This window comes from Fukomys damarensis, unplaced genomic scaffold, assembly GCF_012274545.1.
Source record: "Fukomys damarensis isolate Sample0158 unplaced genomic scaffold, DMR_v1.0_HiC HiC_scaffold_14, whole genome shotgun sequence".
In the NCBI taxonomy this organism is placed as follows: domain Eukaryota; kingdom Metazoa; phylum Chordata; class Mammalia; order Rodentia; family Bathyergidae; genus Fukomys; species Fukomys damarensis.
The window spans coordinates 37,373,127-37,390,612 of record NW_022900926.1 but is presented as its reverse complement, the minus strand read 5'-3'; the positions used below and the strand labels follow the sequence as shown (position 1 = coordinate 37,390,612).

Below are 17,486 nucleotides of genomic sequence, written 5' to 3'. Positions count from 1 at the left end.
TTTTTTTTTTTTTTTTTTTTTTTGGGCCCTTGCACTTGCGAGGCAGGCGGTGGAACCACTGAGCCAAATGCTTGGCCCTTGTCTGGTTCATTGTGCTATGACACTTAATATTTAGACAAGAGATTTTTCTGTATTCACTGACCAGCCTTATTTCTCCCAATATTGTAAGAAAATGGGAGTCTAGAAGCAAAAAAGCAGAAACACTTGGCAGATATATGGGATGTGGCTCAGAAGCCAATGTCCAGAGAGAAGAGTATCTGGATGAAAACATCTAACTGGAATATAACTCCACGATGTCTGAGTCACAGTCTGTCCCTGACCCACTCATGAGGTCCTCAATTACCCACTCTTAACCCAGGGAATAGGCACAGTAGGCCTTCACGTCACACATGCCACAAGGCCATGGGAGGGAGATCTTGGGGACAGGCAATGCCATCCAATCTGCCTTGTAAGATGAGTTTAATCCTAATTCCTTCTAGAACTCTCTGTATATAGACAGGTATATGGTAGAAAATTCTATAAAATGTCACCTTTGGCCTCCCAAAGATTTGATACCCACAAATCAAAATCTTAGGGTACTGGCTTGACTCTCACAGTGATGATACTTTGGCTCAAGATACCCAAGGAGTCTCTGGCACAGATACCCATAGCGACATTCATCTCATGGTCTTTCCTTCCTTCTAGAAGATGGACATACAGCAGGGGCAAAAGTAATGACTCATATCAGCATGACAAAAACCACGGCATCTCTCAATAACAAGGGAAGTGCCAGGGAGGATTAGATGTCTAACATCCACCCATCTTAGCACCCAGCACCCTGAGGAAAACACTTCCACCCAACCTTGACACCTAGCACACCAGGGGGGCCAAATCCACAGAATCATCATTGCTGGTCAGCAGCGGAATACCCCCAACGTCTTACCAACTGGGGCAAACACAGTTACCTGCACAATCGGGTGAACAGGAGCCTTGTTCAGGTCTTGCTGTGAGGGTTCCTGGACCAGGCTGGTTGCCACAAAACTGAATCCTCTGAACAAGTGATGTGCATTGGCACTTGGGGGAACACCAGGAGAGTCTGTGGAGAACAGTGGCAGAGCTCAGGCTTCAGGAAAGTGGAGTGAGCTCAGGAGAAATGATGGTGTACATGTGATTATGTGAATGTGCCTCAACCTATGAAATGACTTTGTTTTCACTAGTGCCAACGGTTTGATTTTTAAATGGCCAAATGCTTAGAACAAAACCTTTTAGGATAATCATCAATCACATCTTTTATTTTCCTGTCTTCTGAATTTACTAATATTCTTCATCACAATCCAACATGAATACCTGCTCCTGACTGAGAGAAAGAGTGGCCAATGATCCAGGAGGGATTGTCAGGGAATAAGAACATCACATGTTGTGCACCTGATTTCTGGGTCCAGCAGGCACCTTGTGCAGGGGTGCAGACAGTGAAGACCTGGCATCCTCCCATCCTACCTTCCCCACACAACTTTCCTAGGACACTGGAGTAAAGTCGTTTGAGCCCACAGTATGCCAGAAGTGTGAAAGGAACCACTTCATGAATTATTTTTTTAAACTCTGTAAGATTTGTTCAAAAGTGTGACTATCGTGAGACCAATCCCACTTCCTATTCATGGCTGAGTAAAACAAGAGGATAAATGACCCCAGGAGGGAGTATTTACATTGTTATAACAGACAAGAAGCTAAATTCTCTATTTGGCAAAGCACTAGCAGAGATCAATGAAAAAGAGCAAAAAACCCTAAAGAAGTAGTGATGGCTATCAAAGGCAGGCAAAGATACTCATTCTCTCAGATGAGTGGATGTACGCATATTTAAATGAGATTGCAATTCTGCATGAGGAATTATCCAAAATAAAAGTAATCAGCCATGCCCAAGTTTGACAGGGGGTAGGTAGACTTAGAGCCAAAGGAGGGAACAGCATCAGCATAACCTCATTAGGTGGGTGGGCCATGACGGCCACATCTGAAGTGTACAAGTCCTCTGAAGATCAGTGCTGTATCTGGGGATCTGTCCTGCAGGATTACTTTCAAAAGTACTTAAAATTAATGTAGAAAATGCCTGCTTTAGCAGAATCTGTTACAGATAAAAAGGGGACTGTAGCAGATATCCCTACCCAGTTCTAATGGGCTACGAGTGGTACCTGCTTCTTGCTTTCCATAATTCAGCTATAGTTTTATATCAGGAGTCAGACCAAAACTCTACATGACTCAAATGGGTATGTCATATGGTGGACTGGGTGAGTACAACCCCTCCCCCAGTGCCTGCCACAGAAACCTAGGCAGAGCTCTGATGAGCTATGTGTAGCTGAGGTCAGCATGACACCAATTAAAATTCTTTCCCCTAAATTATAACTTCTCATCGATCCAATGAATTGCTTGCTAATTGCACCTGGTCCCAGTACTGGTTTGTTCTATCCAAGTAAGATAAGCAGTGCTTATTCCCTAACAGCTATGCCTGGTGCTGTCATGCCAGGTATCTGGCAGTATTTCACTAGATGCCTTCAAAGCATAGCCAGCTCCCTATTCCTTTCCATTATTATATTCAATAAATACGGGATACACTTGGGGGCCTTTGTCTTTACTACATAGAGCAGCACTGATCGGGCCCCAATATCTAGCTTCTTCACTCTAAGTCTAGTTTCCTGTCCTTGTTCTTTAATTTGCCTTGTGCTATAGTGGCTCACAGGAGGCCAGAACGCACTGCAGAGGTTCTGGCTGCATGTCCTTCCCTGTTTCTATAGGGGAAAACCTAAAGTTTACCCCCTATTAGGAAATCATGGTTATGATCAATAATGATCCATGCATACTGAGGGGCTTGGTAATGCTTGTGTTTAATTCTAGGAAGACTGTGATAATCAAATGAGATGCAATGGTGTAAACTACTAACACAGACACATGCTCTCAACAGTTTGCCAAATGAAAAAAGAAAATATAACCTGATCAACAATATGGAGAACATGTACATTGTAAGAAAAAATATTTGAATATATGTCTTAATGTATACTATATTGAATACATTAATATAATATATGGCAAATTCTATAATATGTAATATGTAAATAAATAACATTCAAAATATAGCCTATATCTTAATTTTCTTACAAATATAAAAATTCTAAAAATACATGTTACATAAAATGTTTTTAAAAATTGCAAATCTGTATTCTATATTTCATATATATATTCTAGAATCATTTACCTGACCTGGGTCTGAAAAGGCTTTGCCTTTCTATTCTCTATCCTTGACTGTTTCTGTCCTAGAACGTTCATGTTTGTCCCTAATGGGGGCATATGTGTTGGCTGGGAGAGACCAGAAAGAACATGGCTTTTATTTTTCTTTATTTGATTGTGAGGCGGGGTTATGAGGGCATCTGCTTTGAAATCTAGGACTGAGACCATATGCTGGGAGGATGCTTGAGGACATGGGCTAGTCAGACCCAGGTCTCAGCTCAGGACTTGTGACCTTACAAAGGGCCTTCACAGGCAGCCCAGGCAGACAGGCCCACATGACCATTTAACTGAGATGACCAGGGTTGATTGGAAGTAAACTCCCAACATCCTATTTGAGGGAAGCCTAATTAGGAGACAAGGTGCAGCTGAGTATGTTTTTGGACCTGAAGTTATGCTCCATGAAATAGAGGAGAAAACATGGTACTTTCTGAAAGCTGCAGCTTCTTAGTGACACAGGACCCTTCAGATGACCTGGCCTCTGTTCTTCTTGGAGTGCTCTGAGCTTGTCTTTCTTTTCCCTGCATGGAATTCTGGCTTTGAGGCCTGCGTTCTCTTTTAACCCCCAAGCTACCTTGCATAGCACTATAAGTCTTCAATGGAAAAGAGCAACTCAACAAATGGATACATCAGAGTTTAAGCCATTTTTAAAACCCAGACGTGATTTAATGTTCTCCCTTAGGGCTGTAGACCTGAGAACTTGAGCCTGTTCTAGGAATTTGCCTGAGCTGTGTAGTGGTAAAGGCTGAGCACAGATTGGGATCTGTTTTACACACGCTGAAGTGAAGGTGTGCACCTGTAGAATACAAGCCATGTTACTGGAAACTCTGTAGATCAAATAAGCAATGGCTGTTGACCAAAAAAGAGACAGGAAGTACCCAGAACTGCCCAATATGGCCATACACTTGTACCTCTTCCTGCACAGAGCAGGATAGACAGTAAAGATGTGAGAGCAGTCAAGGGGTCTTTACTACAGGTTTAAAAAGCTGACATTTTATTGGTGTGGATGGACAGCAATTGAATGTGAGTGGTATAAATAAAATTTGGAATGCTTTATAATCATGTAAGGAATGTTGATGTTTAGCACAATACTTACAGAAGACCAAAAATACAGGTTAGATAAGAAGAAATGTAAAACTAATTTCCTAATTACCTTTGATGACTCTATGAATATTTTCTGATCTATGGTATGTGTCTCATGGTTTTCAAATCCTAGATTGGCATCTCACACCATCTCATGCCCCAGTGAATGGATGATGTGTGATCAGGAAACATAAATCAGATGACCTCAGTTTAATTAAGAGTGAAAGTCAATTACAAGAAATGCCGTGTGTGTATCCAGAGCCTAAAGTAAGGGACTGGTAGGTTATCCACTCTGTAAACTTCACTGTTACAGCTGCCCATTAACCCAACCATGCACTCACCTACCTGCTTAGAGGATCTCACTCTTTTATAAATCAGAGCGACTTTTATGCATCTTTAGCACAGCAGGTACTGCCTACCTCAATAGCAAAATACATAATGTGATAAATTAACTTGAAGTAAAATTGATTGAGAATCTGAGATAGTAAAGAATTAGAAGCTAATTTTGGATGGTGTTGGAATACACTGTGTCCAAATATGTTTTTTAGGCCAATATTAAAATAAAATTGAATTTTCTATGTCCATATAAGGATTATGAAGGTTATGGTCACACTGGCCAGCCAGGTTAGAGTCTAAATTCTCCATGAATAAAACAAAAAGCACAATGTATGAATAATTTAGAGCTGACTGCAATAGTATCTGCTTACCCAGTGACATAGTGTGGTCTTGCTTTAACTATTTTAAGCATACAGCTGTACATGATGGCAAGTTGGGAAGCAGAACTGACCACCCCACAGAGGACTCTCCAGGCTGCAGGGGTGTGCAAAGACTCACAGACATCCTGCTCCTACTTGGAGCTATGTGCTCTCTTCTTTTGCCTTCAGGTCAGCCACAGGAAAATAAATAAAGTGACATTTTCCAATGATCTGTGGAATCCCCAAACCCTGACCTATCTTTCCAATTTTGGAAGCTAAAAAGAAATTGTCTTCTGAAAACTAGATTAGCTCTGTCCATGAGAAGGACTGAGCCCAATATCTGGAAGATTCCTCCTCCTTTGCTCCTCATTAACATGTACCAGTGATGACCCAAAACTTTAAGGTCAATTGTCACACAAGCTTCCTCACTGATGATGGTTTTGGTTCTCTCTGGGGACTGCATCAGACCCAGAAGACAGAGTAAGTAACCTGTCATGGCTCCTGGTTCAGGTACACTGAGTCAGGAACTCCTGTTCTTCCTGCCTTGCTGCTTAGGGAGTGGACCCAGGTCCCAGGCACATCCTGCCACAGGTTCTTGGCCCTGTCCATTTTCACTGGCTCACACTCACCTGCATGCCTCAGGGTATGGCAGCCCAGACACAGGGGAGATAAAGGGTTTTCTGTGCTCAGACCTAGAAGGGATGAGGGGGTTCTCTGTTCTAACTTTACTTACTTTATACTCATCATTGACCTACTTGTTTCATGATTATCTTTTAGAAATGCTGAGCAATTTTAGATGCAAAAGCAGCAAGAAAATCATGGTGAATCCTGGCAGACTCTCCAGCAGTCCCTCAGTATGCACCACCCCCTGAATATGCACAGAGGCTGTGAGATATTATGAACATAATCACCACCTCATCATTGTTGGGCTGGACCTGCACCCCCAGATTCACATGCTGAAACCCTAACCGCAGTGTGGCTGTATTCTGAGACAGGCCTTTCCAAGAATAATTAGAGTTAAGTCATGAGGGTGGGTCATGGTTGGATGTGACTGATCTTCTCATGAGAAAGGAAGGAGATAATAGAGCCTACATGCTCTCTCCACACTTAGAGGAAAGGCTATGTGAGGACAGGGAGGTGGCTGTCTTCAAGCCAATGAACCTACCCTGTTGGAACCTTGATTTTTTTTTTTTTTTTTTTTTTTTTGAGGCAGGGTCTCACTATACAGTTTAGGCTGACCTTAAACTCACTATGTAGCCCAGGCTGGCCTGGAACTCATGACATTCCTCCTGCTTCAGCCTCCTGACTGCTGAGATTACAGGAGTGTGCCACAACGCCTGGCCTGGAACCTTGATCTTGAACTTTAGAACTGTGAGACAGCAAATGTCCATTGTGTAAACCCCAATCCTGTGGTATTTTGCTGTGGCAGCCCTAGCATACTAAGTCAATTACCATAGGAAGAAAAGTGAACACTAATTCATTAATATTACAAGGGATGATTTTAAAGGGAGCTGACCAGTTCTGATTGAACTTGACAGACCCTGAGAGTAATTTTAGACATATCACAAAACTAAATTTATGTGTCTGCTTGCTATGCTGTGATCTAGTAGAGATACAGCTTTTCAAACAGCTTTTTGGATTTGCATGAATAATAAATGTGGTTCACAAATGCACAGACTTAAGTGACAGCCTCCCTCTTCCCACAGAAATCCGGGTTAAGTGAGACTGCTGCTTTGCCTCAACTTCCCTTTGGAGTTCTTGCTCACATGTCTCCTGAGAGGGGTGCTCGCTACCTGGTGACTCAGAATGGGAGGTGGGCTACAGAACACCTTGACAAGTTCCCAGGTGGACATTACCTAGGCAATACCACAGAACTAATTCTGCCACTTAACCTTTTATCTTGGGGCAGAGAAAACTAGAAAGCCAAACCGAATTGGCAGTCAGTCTTCTCTTAGGAGCACCCTCAAACATGGGTACCTCTGCTCTGTTCTCAGGAGTCAGATTGGAGAGCTCCCCTGGAAATATCCGCCACTCTGTGCGCCATAGGAACTTCTGGGCCGCGCCCTCCCCTGCCGGCTGCTTTCCCTGCCATCCTCAGCGCCAGAGGGCCTTCTCAGCCGCACCCGCCCCTGCTGGCTGCGTTCTGCGCCCTCTCCTGCCCGAGGTGCATTCCGCCATCTTCAGTGCCAGAGGGTCTTTTTGGCTGCGCCTTTCCCCTAGGCGTTCCGCTATCTTCAGCACCAGAGGGCTGCTTGGCCGGGCCCTCCCTTGCTGGCGCCGCTGCCGCCATCTTCAACGCTAGAAAGGTAGCCGCACCAGCACCCGCAACCCCCCCACAGACTTCCCCCTCGTGCTTTTAGACCTCCTGATTGTGCCAGTCTTTGGGCCTACTCTGTAGAGGCAGAGGTGGTCATAAAGAGTATTTTCCGGCGCTTTTAACTTTGAATATCTTTAAAGAAGGGGTGGGGGAAATTTATAGTAGAACTGAGTGAAGTTCAACCCTTCAGGAGGTCGGGGAACTCAGTCTGGGCCTTGCAGCCCGAGCTCAGCCTGCGTCATGGGGTTTTGCTACCAGCTAGCTGAGATCAGGGGACTCGGCTCTGCAAATGGTAGCACATGTTGTATATTATGACAGCAGTGATATAGTCTGAAAGAGGCCCTTCAAACTCGTTTTTATTTATTTCTTTTTTTTTTCACTCCACTCTGCAAATTATTTTTTTTTCTTTTTCTGTTTTCTTTGTCCAACTCAGTCTCTTACTCCACTATAGTATCCACTATCTCCCTTTCTGTTTCTGCTCTTGTCCTAACTCAGATTTCTTCTTTTATTATTTTTTCTCTTTTCTTTATGTTCTTTTCTTATGTCATTCTACCTCACTCAAGGGTTATTATACTTCTATTTTGTTTGTTCTTTTTGAATTTAACAGTTTCCTGACAATTGTCTGGCCATTCTACATCTTTTGGCTTTATATGAAACCTTCTCTAATTCTTTTACTTATCTACTCCTCTTGTCTTAACTCTGTCTCAAGCCCCCATTCTAAATGGTAAATATCCTTATTGAAAAGTTTATTCACTGTAAGCATATTTTGGATTGCTTTTGATTTTAATTTAATTCACATGGTTTGAAGGTGCTAGATTGATGACTATCATAAGTGGTCAATATGCAAATTGTGATTCATTATATTGTGGTGGTGATTGTATCAATTAGGATAAAGGATTGTGATTGATTCAATGAGCTGTTTTCTTCAGTATGATGAAAATGAGAATGTCTATGAGTCATTAGAGACCCATGGGCTGAAGCCCAACTAAATAGGAAGATTTGAGTAATAATCTAAAGGTTAAACTAAGGATAACCCAACAACAATAGTAAAAATGAGAAAACGCTTAAGCAAGATACAGGGACAGACTTCCAGTTCACCAGTGGCAAACAGTGGGGCAAATGAGGATGAAAAGTCTGACAGTGAATCATCAGGACACTCTGAACTCAAAGCATAGGAAGTAACAAAACTGATCAATCAGTCTCTAGAGAAATATAAAACAGAAATAATTTCCCAGATAATCATAGAGATGATGAGCAAAATGAAAGTTATGATTCATGACTCTAGAACAGAAACTGAGAGGAAAACAGATGAGCTCAGGACCATGCTAGAAGCCATGAATGCCCAGCATAAGAAAGAATTGGAAACAATAAATGCTCAATACAAGAAAGAAATGGAATCCATAGGACAGATTCGAACAGATATCCAGGAGATTAAAAACTCCATTGAGAGTGTTCACAAAAGAATAAAAGAGTCCGAAGATAAAATCTTAGATATAGAAGATAAAATTGCAGTCAGTGACCATGAAAAGAGAGGTCTCTTAAAAACAGTAGGGGATCATGAGAAATTGATACAACAACTCTTAGATGATACAAAGAAGAATAACATAAGACTGATAGGAATTCAAGAAGTAGTAGGAGAAAATGCAAATGACTTAAAAAAGCTGTTCACAGAATTAATTATAGAAAACTTCCCAAGTAGAGGGGAAGAATTTGACATACAGATAAGTGAGGCATATAGGACTCCAATTAGCTGTGATCCAAAAAATCTACACCTAGACATATAATAATCAAGATCCCAGAAACCCAACAGAAGAACAAAATACTACAATCAGTAAGAGACGAGAAACAAATTACATGCAAGGGAAAGCCCATCAGAATCACAACAGATTTTGCAATACAAACCCTTAGGTTAAGGAGAGCCTTGAATGAGACATTTCAAGTACTAAAAGAAAACAACCTCCAACCTAGACTGATGTATCCTGCAAAACTTTCTTTCAAAATGGTTGGGGAAATAAGATATTTCCATGATAAAGAACACCTGAGAAACTTTATGAATACCAAACCAGCACTACAACAAATTCTAAACAATATCCTAGAAAAAGACATTGAAGGTATCAACACAATGAGGCCCAACAGAGCAAATCAAATAGGCAAGCCAAGAAATTAAAAGGAGAAGGCAAAAAAAAAAAGACAATAATAAGTTAGTACATATCAGTTATAAACATCAATATCAATGGCCTCAATTCACCAATCAAGAGAAATAGACCAGCAGAATGGATTAAGAATCAAAATACAATAATATGTTGTATACAAGACATGTGTAGTGCAAAAAGAAGCCCATAGAATGAAAGTGAAAGGACAGAAAACTTCTTCATGTAACAGGAGCCCAGAAAAAAAAGCAGGGGTAGCAATCTTATTCACAGACAAAGTAAGTTTCAAACCTAAACTGATTGAAAGAGACAAATAAGTTCACTACATCCTTGTGAAGGGAACAATTGAAGAGGAAGATATAACAAATTATTTTTAATTTATTGAGTATGTCAGAAAGTACATATGCTTTTCTCCCTCTTTACTTCTTATTTTCTTTTTTCTTTTTCTTTCTCTGATGCAGGGGATTAAACTCGGCACATTGTTCTGGCTAGGCAGGTGCAGCACTACTGAGCTAAATCTCAGGCTTTACATTTCATATTTTTAAAATTTATCAACATATTAATCCTTGTCTTTATATGTTGGTCTACCAACTTGATGAGTTATTTTGGTTCTCATTTTCTTCACTTTTTTATTTGAGAATTTATGAAATCTGTATATATGAGTAGTATGAAAAGTATTCATATTTTTAAAATTTATCAACATATTAATCCTTGTCTTTATATGTTGGTCTACCAACTTGATGAGTTATTTTGGTTCTCATTTTCTTCACTTTTTTATTTGAGAATTTATGAAATCTGTATATATGAGTAGTATGAAAAGTATTAAGTAGTATGAAAAGTATTCATATTTTTAAAATTTATCAACATATTAATCCTTGTCTTTATATGTTGGTCTACCAACTTGATGAGTTATTTTGGTTCTCATTTTCTTCACTTTTTTATTTGAGAATTTATGAAATCTGTAGATATGAGTAGTATGAAAAGTATTAAGGTCCATCTGTCATTTTCCTCTTTCATCTCTGCTTTCTACCAACTTGCTTTTCTGTCACTATAGCTTGTTTGGTTGGAAATTTGTTAAGACAAATGTTGTTATGCTATCAATATATCTTTGTACCTACTTTCTACTGATGATGAATACTAATTTTTAAGTAAATTTTATTATAACTATACTTAAATAAATCATTAATATCAATTAGTATCTGGTACATATTACAGATTCTCCAACTCCCTCAAAGATGATATTGTTCTTTTCTCAAATTATATGAATTACCAACATTCCACACATCACTGCACTGTTTTATTATACCAAAGTATATATTGTATTGTAGAAAATATGTATTGTGTATATGTGTGGGGGGTATGTTTTTACACATATGTGTGCACTATTAAATGAGAAACATGGTCATGAATGTGTTAGGATTGTGCACATTTGGCATATTGATAGTTTCTCTGGCAACCTTATGATTTCTTGAAATTATATGCTTGACTTAATTCATAGTCATTCGTTTGGGAACAATATTACATATGTATTGGTGTTAAATTCTATCATGCTTATAAAAGTATAATAAAATAAGTATGGGATATAATAAAATAGAAACAGAAAAATCTGATCTTAAAAATGTGAATTTTTTTGGTTGTTTTTGGATTTCAAATATATTTTTTTTCTGTGGGAAGTTTTGTTAGAAAATGTAAGTGGTATAATCAACAAGCATATGATATTTATCAATTAATAAAACCAAGGAGTTTATAAATCATACAATTTTGAGAACAGTTTCTCAACTATAATATGTAACTTCGTTTTTTTTTGTAATTACATTATTTCAAAAATATAAGAAAATGAGAAAGAACATAATGTTTGAAGATCATATCAAACTAATAATGTATTTCGATAATAATGTTACATTAATTTATTTCATATCCTTTTTTTGCTGTCATATATATGTATACTTGAAATTTTTATTTAGTATCTTCATTTCTGTTATTATGTATATTTGCAATCTTTAATAAAAAAAAAAAGAAAGATCTGCCACTGTCACACACCTGTGGGTGTCCGTGTGGTGAATTCAGGATCGAAGTGGAAGGTGTCCTCAGGCCTGCCCACGGCGGGCTTGAAGGGTGGCTTGATTTCCTTCCGGTACAGCTTCTGCAGGGGAAGTAAGACAGGCTCAGGGGAAGCTGAGATGGGTATGGGCAGCATGAGACACACACCTGGGGGTGTTATAGGCACATCCACCTTCACCTAGAAGCAGCTCTCCACAAGCCAAACTTGTGTGGATGTACACACAAAAGGCAGACTATGTCAATGTGTTCTACTATATATGTCATACATGATATATCAGGTGTGATAAAAATATAGTGAGTGCTTAAAAATATTTCTTACAGTAAAAGATACGTTAGTACTAGTTCCCCTCAAAACAGTCCCCCTGGCTTCAAACACATTAATCCCATCATTCTTGCCACTTTCTGAAGCAGTTCTAGAAGTCCTCTTTCATGAATGTCTTAGTTGTGCTGTCCCGGCTACCTTGATGTCCTAATTGATCCAAAATGTTTACTTTTATGGTTATTTTGATTTTGGGGAAGAGCCACATAAGTGGCATGGTGCTAGATCTGATTAATAAGGTGGATGAAGACATACTGTAATGCTTTTAGAAGCCCACCTTTGTTACATGGTACTTGACAGCAGCATTCACTGTATTTTTTATTACACCTCATAAAGATACTCACGCAAGAGGACTTCCAGAACTGCTGTGGGTGAAGGTCAGCTCAAAGTGCTCTGGAAATGGAAGACCTGAGAAGGTCTTGTGCACCTCATCTTTAGTACCCTATTGTCCTTATCTTGCTAGGGGGTCAGGTTATTGGCTAAAAATACCAATTCCAAGACCCTCTGACTAAGGGATCTGGAGCTCAGCTCTGTGGCCAGGGATCCACTGGCCAGGCAGGTCTGGGTGGCAAAGGCAGTGACTCTAGATGAAAATGGCCATGAATGTCTTAGTAACAAGGGAAAGCAGATTTCATCACCTTATCAGACAACAAAACTGAGATTCAAATTCAAAAAGTAACTTATCCAAGACCAAGAATGACTGGAAGGCAGACAGGGAGGGGTAGCCAGGGCTCCTGACTCTTCTGAAAGCCCCAAGTACTAGGCAAAAGGCCTGGGTGTAGAGAATGGGGGCTTAAGGGGAAGGGAGCTCAGAGGCAGGATGCTGACCCCTGATTCTTGCCCTGGGCACACCTGCTAAGCAAGAGACCAGGCGGGCAGCAGAAACACCAGTCCAGAGGGCCGGGGACTGGGCATCCACAGAGGAGAACTGTGTGGAACTCAGCCTGTGTTCCAGGCTATTTCCTGGCCTGGGTGAACATCTTTGTCAGGAACTGAGTCCTTCCATAGGCCCTTTCCAGAGAGAAAAAGAGGCCACATCCTGCTGTAAGACCTAAAATCTCACTTCCACTCCACGGAGCGTGAACAGCCAAAAAGGCCTCCACAATGCTGGGCCCAACACCCAGCGAGGCTCCGGGAGCTCGACGGAGAACGAGAAACCCAGGAAGGAACACACCAGGCTAGATGGTAAAGAGACCTTTATTAGTCTGGCCAGACGGCACTCCCGGAGCCAGGTGGCTCAGAGAGGCGCCTAGCTCAGGGGCCGAGTTCCTCTTATAGGGAGTAAAAGGAGGGGGTTAACATTTTGGGCTCACAGACAGGGGACAAAGGTCTGCTGACTTGAGCTGGTGGTCAGCAGTCACACATTGATGAGTAACAGGTACCACCTATAGGATGTCTCAAAGGTCACTAAGACACTCCGGATGAGCAAACAGTTTGTCAATTAGCTTGGGCTCTATGTCTGGAGTCTCTAATTTACAGGTAGATTCAGATCTGGACTTCAAACAATACAAGAGTGATTCACATTCTTAGGCCCGGGCAGGAACAAAGGTCAGGGCTGTGGCTACAATGGGAGGGCTTCAGGACACTGTCTCCTAGGCCCTTTGCCATTTAGCAAGGGCTTGTAATTTAGGTCCCACACTGCAGTGATGCAGGCACAGGGCAGAAGCAAATCTTCCGAATGCACACAAAAGCTCTGGAACCCTGCTGCTGCTTTGCGTACAGAGCTCTCCTGTCATGCTTCGCCTGGGGCAGCAAGTGAAGTCTGTCCTATTGGAGTATAAGACACGTTTTCTTGGCAGGGGTGGAGAAAGAGATGGAAAAGGAAGAAAGGAAAGGGGGGAGAAAGAAGGGAGAGAGAGAGAGAAAGGAGAAAGAGAGAAAGGAAAGAAGGAAGGAAGGAAGGAAGGAGGAGATAGGGAGTGAAAGAAGGGAAAAGGAGGTGAGAGAGAAAGGAAGGAAAGGAGGAAAACAGAGATAGGGAGAAGGGAGGGCTCCATTACAAAGCAGGCTTCCTACTTTTGTCAGAGGGATTTATTCACAATGAAGATTTCTACTAAAAACAAAACAGAAGACACAAAGGGCTGCCACCCCTGCATCCCTTTCCAGGGAGAAGTGTTTGCCTCTGGGAAGCCAGAGCTAACACGGGGCTCACACGGGGCCACTTCAGTTTCTTCTCATGCCTTCAGGGACCCTGTGTGGGGAAGGAGGTGCAGCTTCACTGCCTGAGAAAACAATCCCTCAGATCCGCGCTCCTTCCCTCCCCGAGGGCGTCCACGTTGGCCATCTGGCAATGTGTGGAGAGGTTGGTTATCACCCCGCGCCCCTCGCCACCTCGCAGGTGGAGACCAGCACTGCCACTGAACCCTGCAAAACTCAAAGCAGCCCTGCAACAGAGAGCACCTGCCCCGGACGTCAGTGATGTCTGCGCGCCCTCCTTGGCCTTTCCTCCCTCACCTGTGCTCTGTCTACCTGCAGAAAGACCACACATCTGGCCTCACGAAGAAGCAGATGTGGACGTTACAGCACTTGGGCACTTGGCCTCTCTAGGGGATCCCGACATGGGCAAAGCTGGCTGTGTCCTTGACCTTTCTTATGACATCTGGTACAGGGCGCATGCTGTCATTTCATGAGGAAACTGATGGTTTGTAAATTCAGGCTGCCCAAGAAAGCAAGGTTTATCCCTGACCAGTCCTACTTGGCAGAGGGCTCACACCAGGAGGCTCGAAGATTTTATCCAGAAAAAAAAAAGGACTCATTAGAGTCAGTCCGAACCCAGCCAGGGTACTCTGAGAGCCTCACTTGGGCTGAGAATAGTACGCAACACATCAAGGAACAAGAGAGAGTGGGTAAACGGGTCCCTCTACCGCAGGGTCCTGCCCTGGGCATCTTGGCACCGGCCCACCCTATTCACTACCTGTATTGTGCCCAACTCGCTCCACTTCTCTCCACACCTCTGCAAGCTCACCGCAGGACCGGGTGATCACGTGGTGCGTCTGTGGTCACACTGGGCTTTAAAGCTTTTTGTAAGCATGGGCGTCTCTCTTTTGACTTTTCCCATCCAGGCCTATGAGTCTCTGTGTGGGCTGCACAGATCCCAACCTGGCCAGCGCGAGGCAGGCATGAGAGCATGCATAGAGCAGGTCCTTCCAGGGTCCAAGTGCTGGTTATTTCTGGGAACACAATCTGTCTACTGGGGGCCACCACACCCTCCCCCCGCCCCCCCGAGGTTGCTGTAGCTGCAGTCCGGTCTCAGTGTTTGGTCTTAGCGTGGGGAGAGCTTCAGTCTCTCTGTGTTGCTCTTCTATGGCTCTTTGGAGCCAGGCACTCTGCCCTTTGCTTAGTCATCCTGGATGCATGGTGAAATTTTAAAGGTGGCTCAGTTTCTTCCTGTTTTAGCATAAACATTCTGGAAGGTACTAATACATACTATTAACATATATGCTTTCCTTTTCCTTGTGTCCAAACCTAAGAAAGGATTTGAACTGGGTGGTGATTTTTGCCTCTGCTTCTGAATGCAAACCGTGGCACACAGTTGAACTGAAGAGAAAGCAGCAGCAGCACCCTCCTACACCTTGAACGTGATGAAATACGTGGCAGACATTCTAACTTGGAGTCCCCCTCTCTGAGACTCCAGAACAAGTCACATCCATTCTGATGGAAAGAAAATAGGGCCTTCTGGTTCAGTTCACCACGTATATGTTTAAATCATCTCATTTGTTTGAAGATGTCAGATTGCACAAGTCTAGCAGTGACCTCGAGACAGATGTCACACCACACGTGCATATGCAAGGAATCTCTGAGCAGGCACACTAGGATTCTATTTATACCTAAAGGACCTTCGGGTAAGTAAGAAAAGGACACAGAGAGTACAATAAAATGGTGACTGGATAATGAAGGAGGAAATTAGTTCTGGTTTGGGACCACAGACCCTAACATCTGCTTTCTGCCCCATTTTGGTCCCAGACATTTCAAATTAACATGCCCCAGGAAGGCTAAGGACACATCTATAGACTGTCCCTGAAATAGCTAACACAAACATATGCAGGTGCAGGAAGGTAGCAGAACAGAAGGAACAGGGCAAATTTAAATGATTTCAAGGGCATCATGGTGGGGCAGAGCTCTGCCTACAGTTTATCCCAACTGTAAGAGGTTCTACAGAGGCATGTAGATTACAAAACTGCTAAATCAATGAGTCCTTGTTGAGCTTCTGAAAGGGTGAGCTCCCTTGATACAGTAAGCACAGAGACAGAGTGATGGAATCTTTCTTTGGGCACTGGGAGTGGAGACGGTGTATGGGTCCCTGACCTGACCCAGTGCCTGAAATCAACTCCTGTGAGGTGCTGGAAATGCTGTGCCTGTAGGCAGCAAGGTCAGAGTGACCTGGAAGTCCCCACTCTGCTCCTGCCCATTCACATGACAGTCAGGGTGGGCATTCTTCTGACCGCTCTGTGCCCAAGTTTCCCATGAGAGTCCCTCTCATCTCACAGATTAAGAGTTGCTGATGCGCTTGGAAGGGGTTGAAATGTAAAAAGACTATAAGTAACTCAGATTAATAACTAATAATAAAGGTAACTGCAATCACACATGAGAGGTGGTTATTCTTGGGGTCCCGCCACACGCGGTGCTCTGGGAACAAAGAAGTGGAGCAACCAACATCTTCTCCCTGTGACAGTGTCAGATGCAGCCCTGAGCTCTGCTGGTCTCAGCCAGGTCTCTGTGCAAAGGAGCCAGGCTGGGCTGGAAGCTACTGAGGACTGGCTGTTGTAGCCAGCATATTACCTTTTCTGAAGCTTATTTTAGGTTCACACTAATCCTGTGTTCTCAGCATTGCCTCAGCCACGGAGGAAAAATAAACACAGCTTGTATTTGCTGGACTCTAGCACACCCTGTAAGAGGTTTCCAGTCTATAATTAACTTGTGATTTTTCACTTAGCTGGTCACACACGAGAGCCTCCAGAAGGCTGCCCTGGAGCAGACGTTAATGTGCCGGGAGTGGAAAGCAAGAGCAAAGGCAACACAGGGCAGACGGGTGCAACCCATTTCTCTTGTTAAACGATGTGTTCTGCTCCAGCAGGTCACCTGAGCCCTCAGGGGATGGCTGGTGGATGACAGGTGTTTATTTAAAGAAAAAAATCTGCTGGCAGTTTTGGGTCACAGAAGGCAGCAGAGAGGAAAATAAATATCTTTATGTTTTCCCAGCTGGGTCCTGAGGCAACAGTCTGGGTGAGGTCCCCTGGCTGGTCTTCTCCTTCACCTCTTCCAAGTGTCAGTGTTGCAGCAGTAAGCCTCTGGCGTGATCTTGCCGCCAGGACTGAAATGTGGCTGACAACCAAGGACTGCCGCGTGAAACATTCCCATGGACTTTCTAAAGCACAGTGTGTGGAAGTGGGCCCAGGCTAGTCACCAAGATACAGGGGCTGTTACCTTGGCCACAGATGCAAGGACAATGCCCAGGCTTTGTCTGTGAAAGGGATCGGCAGAGATCGGGAAATCGCTTATCCTGTCTCAGCAGGTTCTGCATGGCTACCAAGACCATGTGGGCCCAGTGGTTCTTTCCAAGACCCTGAAGTGTCATGTCCATGGTCTTTATTAAGAACACCCTTTTTGCTCTC

General features: G+C 42.9%; 1 protein-coding gene and 1 long non-coding RNA gene across 4 annotated transcripts in view; one reads left to right on the top strand and one right to left on the bottom strand.

Annotated features, from left to right (window-relative positions):
• Window positions 1-17,486, bottom strand: part of Rps6ka2 (ribosomal protein S6 kinase A2) — a 347,571-nt gene that overhangs the window by 25,742 nt on the left and 304,343 nt on the right. For all 3 annotated transcript variants that reach the window (XM_033763325.1, XM_033763326.1, XM_010610556.3), the window contains 2 exons: window positions 11,535-11,637; window positions 945-1,075 (listed from right to left, as the gene is read on the bottom strand). In XM_033763325.1, coding sequence (XP_033619216.1) covers window positions 945-1,075; window positions 11,535-11,637 — 234 coding nt within the window. The remainder of the gene's footprint in view (window positions 1-944; window positions 1,076-11,534; window positions 11,638-17,486) is intronic.
• LOC104852773 lies at window positions 4,547-7,387 on the top strand. The gene is made up of 3 exons (XR_777584.3): window positions 4,547-4,610; window positions 5,805-6,043; window positions 7,022-7,387. It is a non-coding gene; the product is annotated as an uncharacterized LOC104852773 (long non-coding RNA).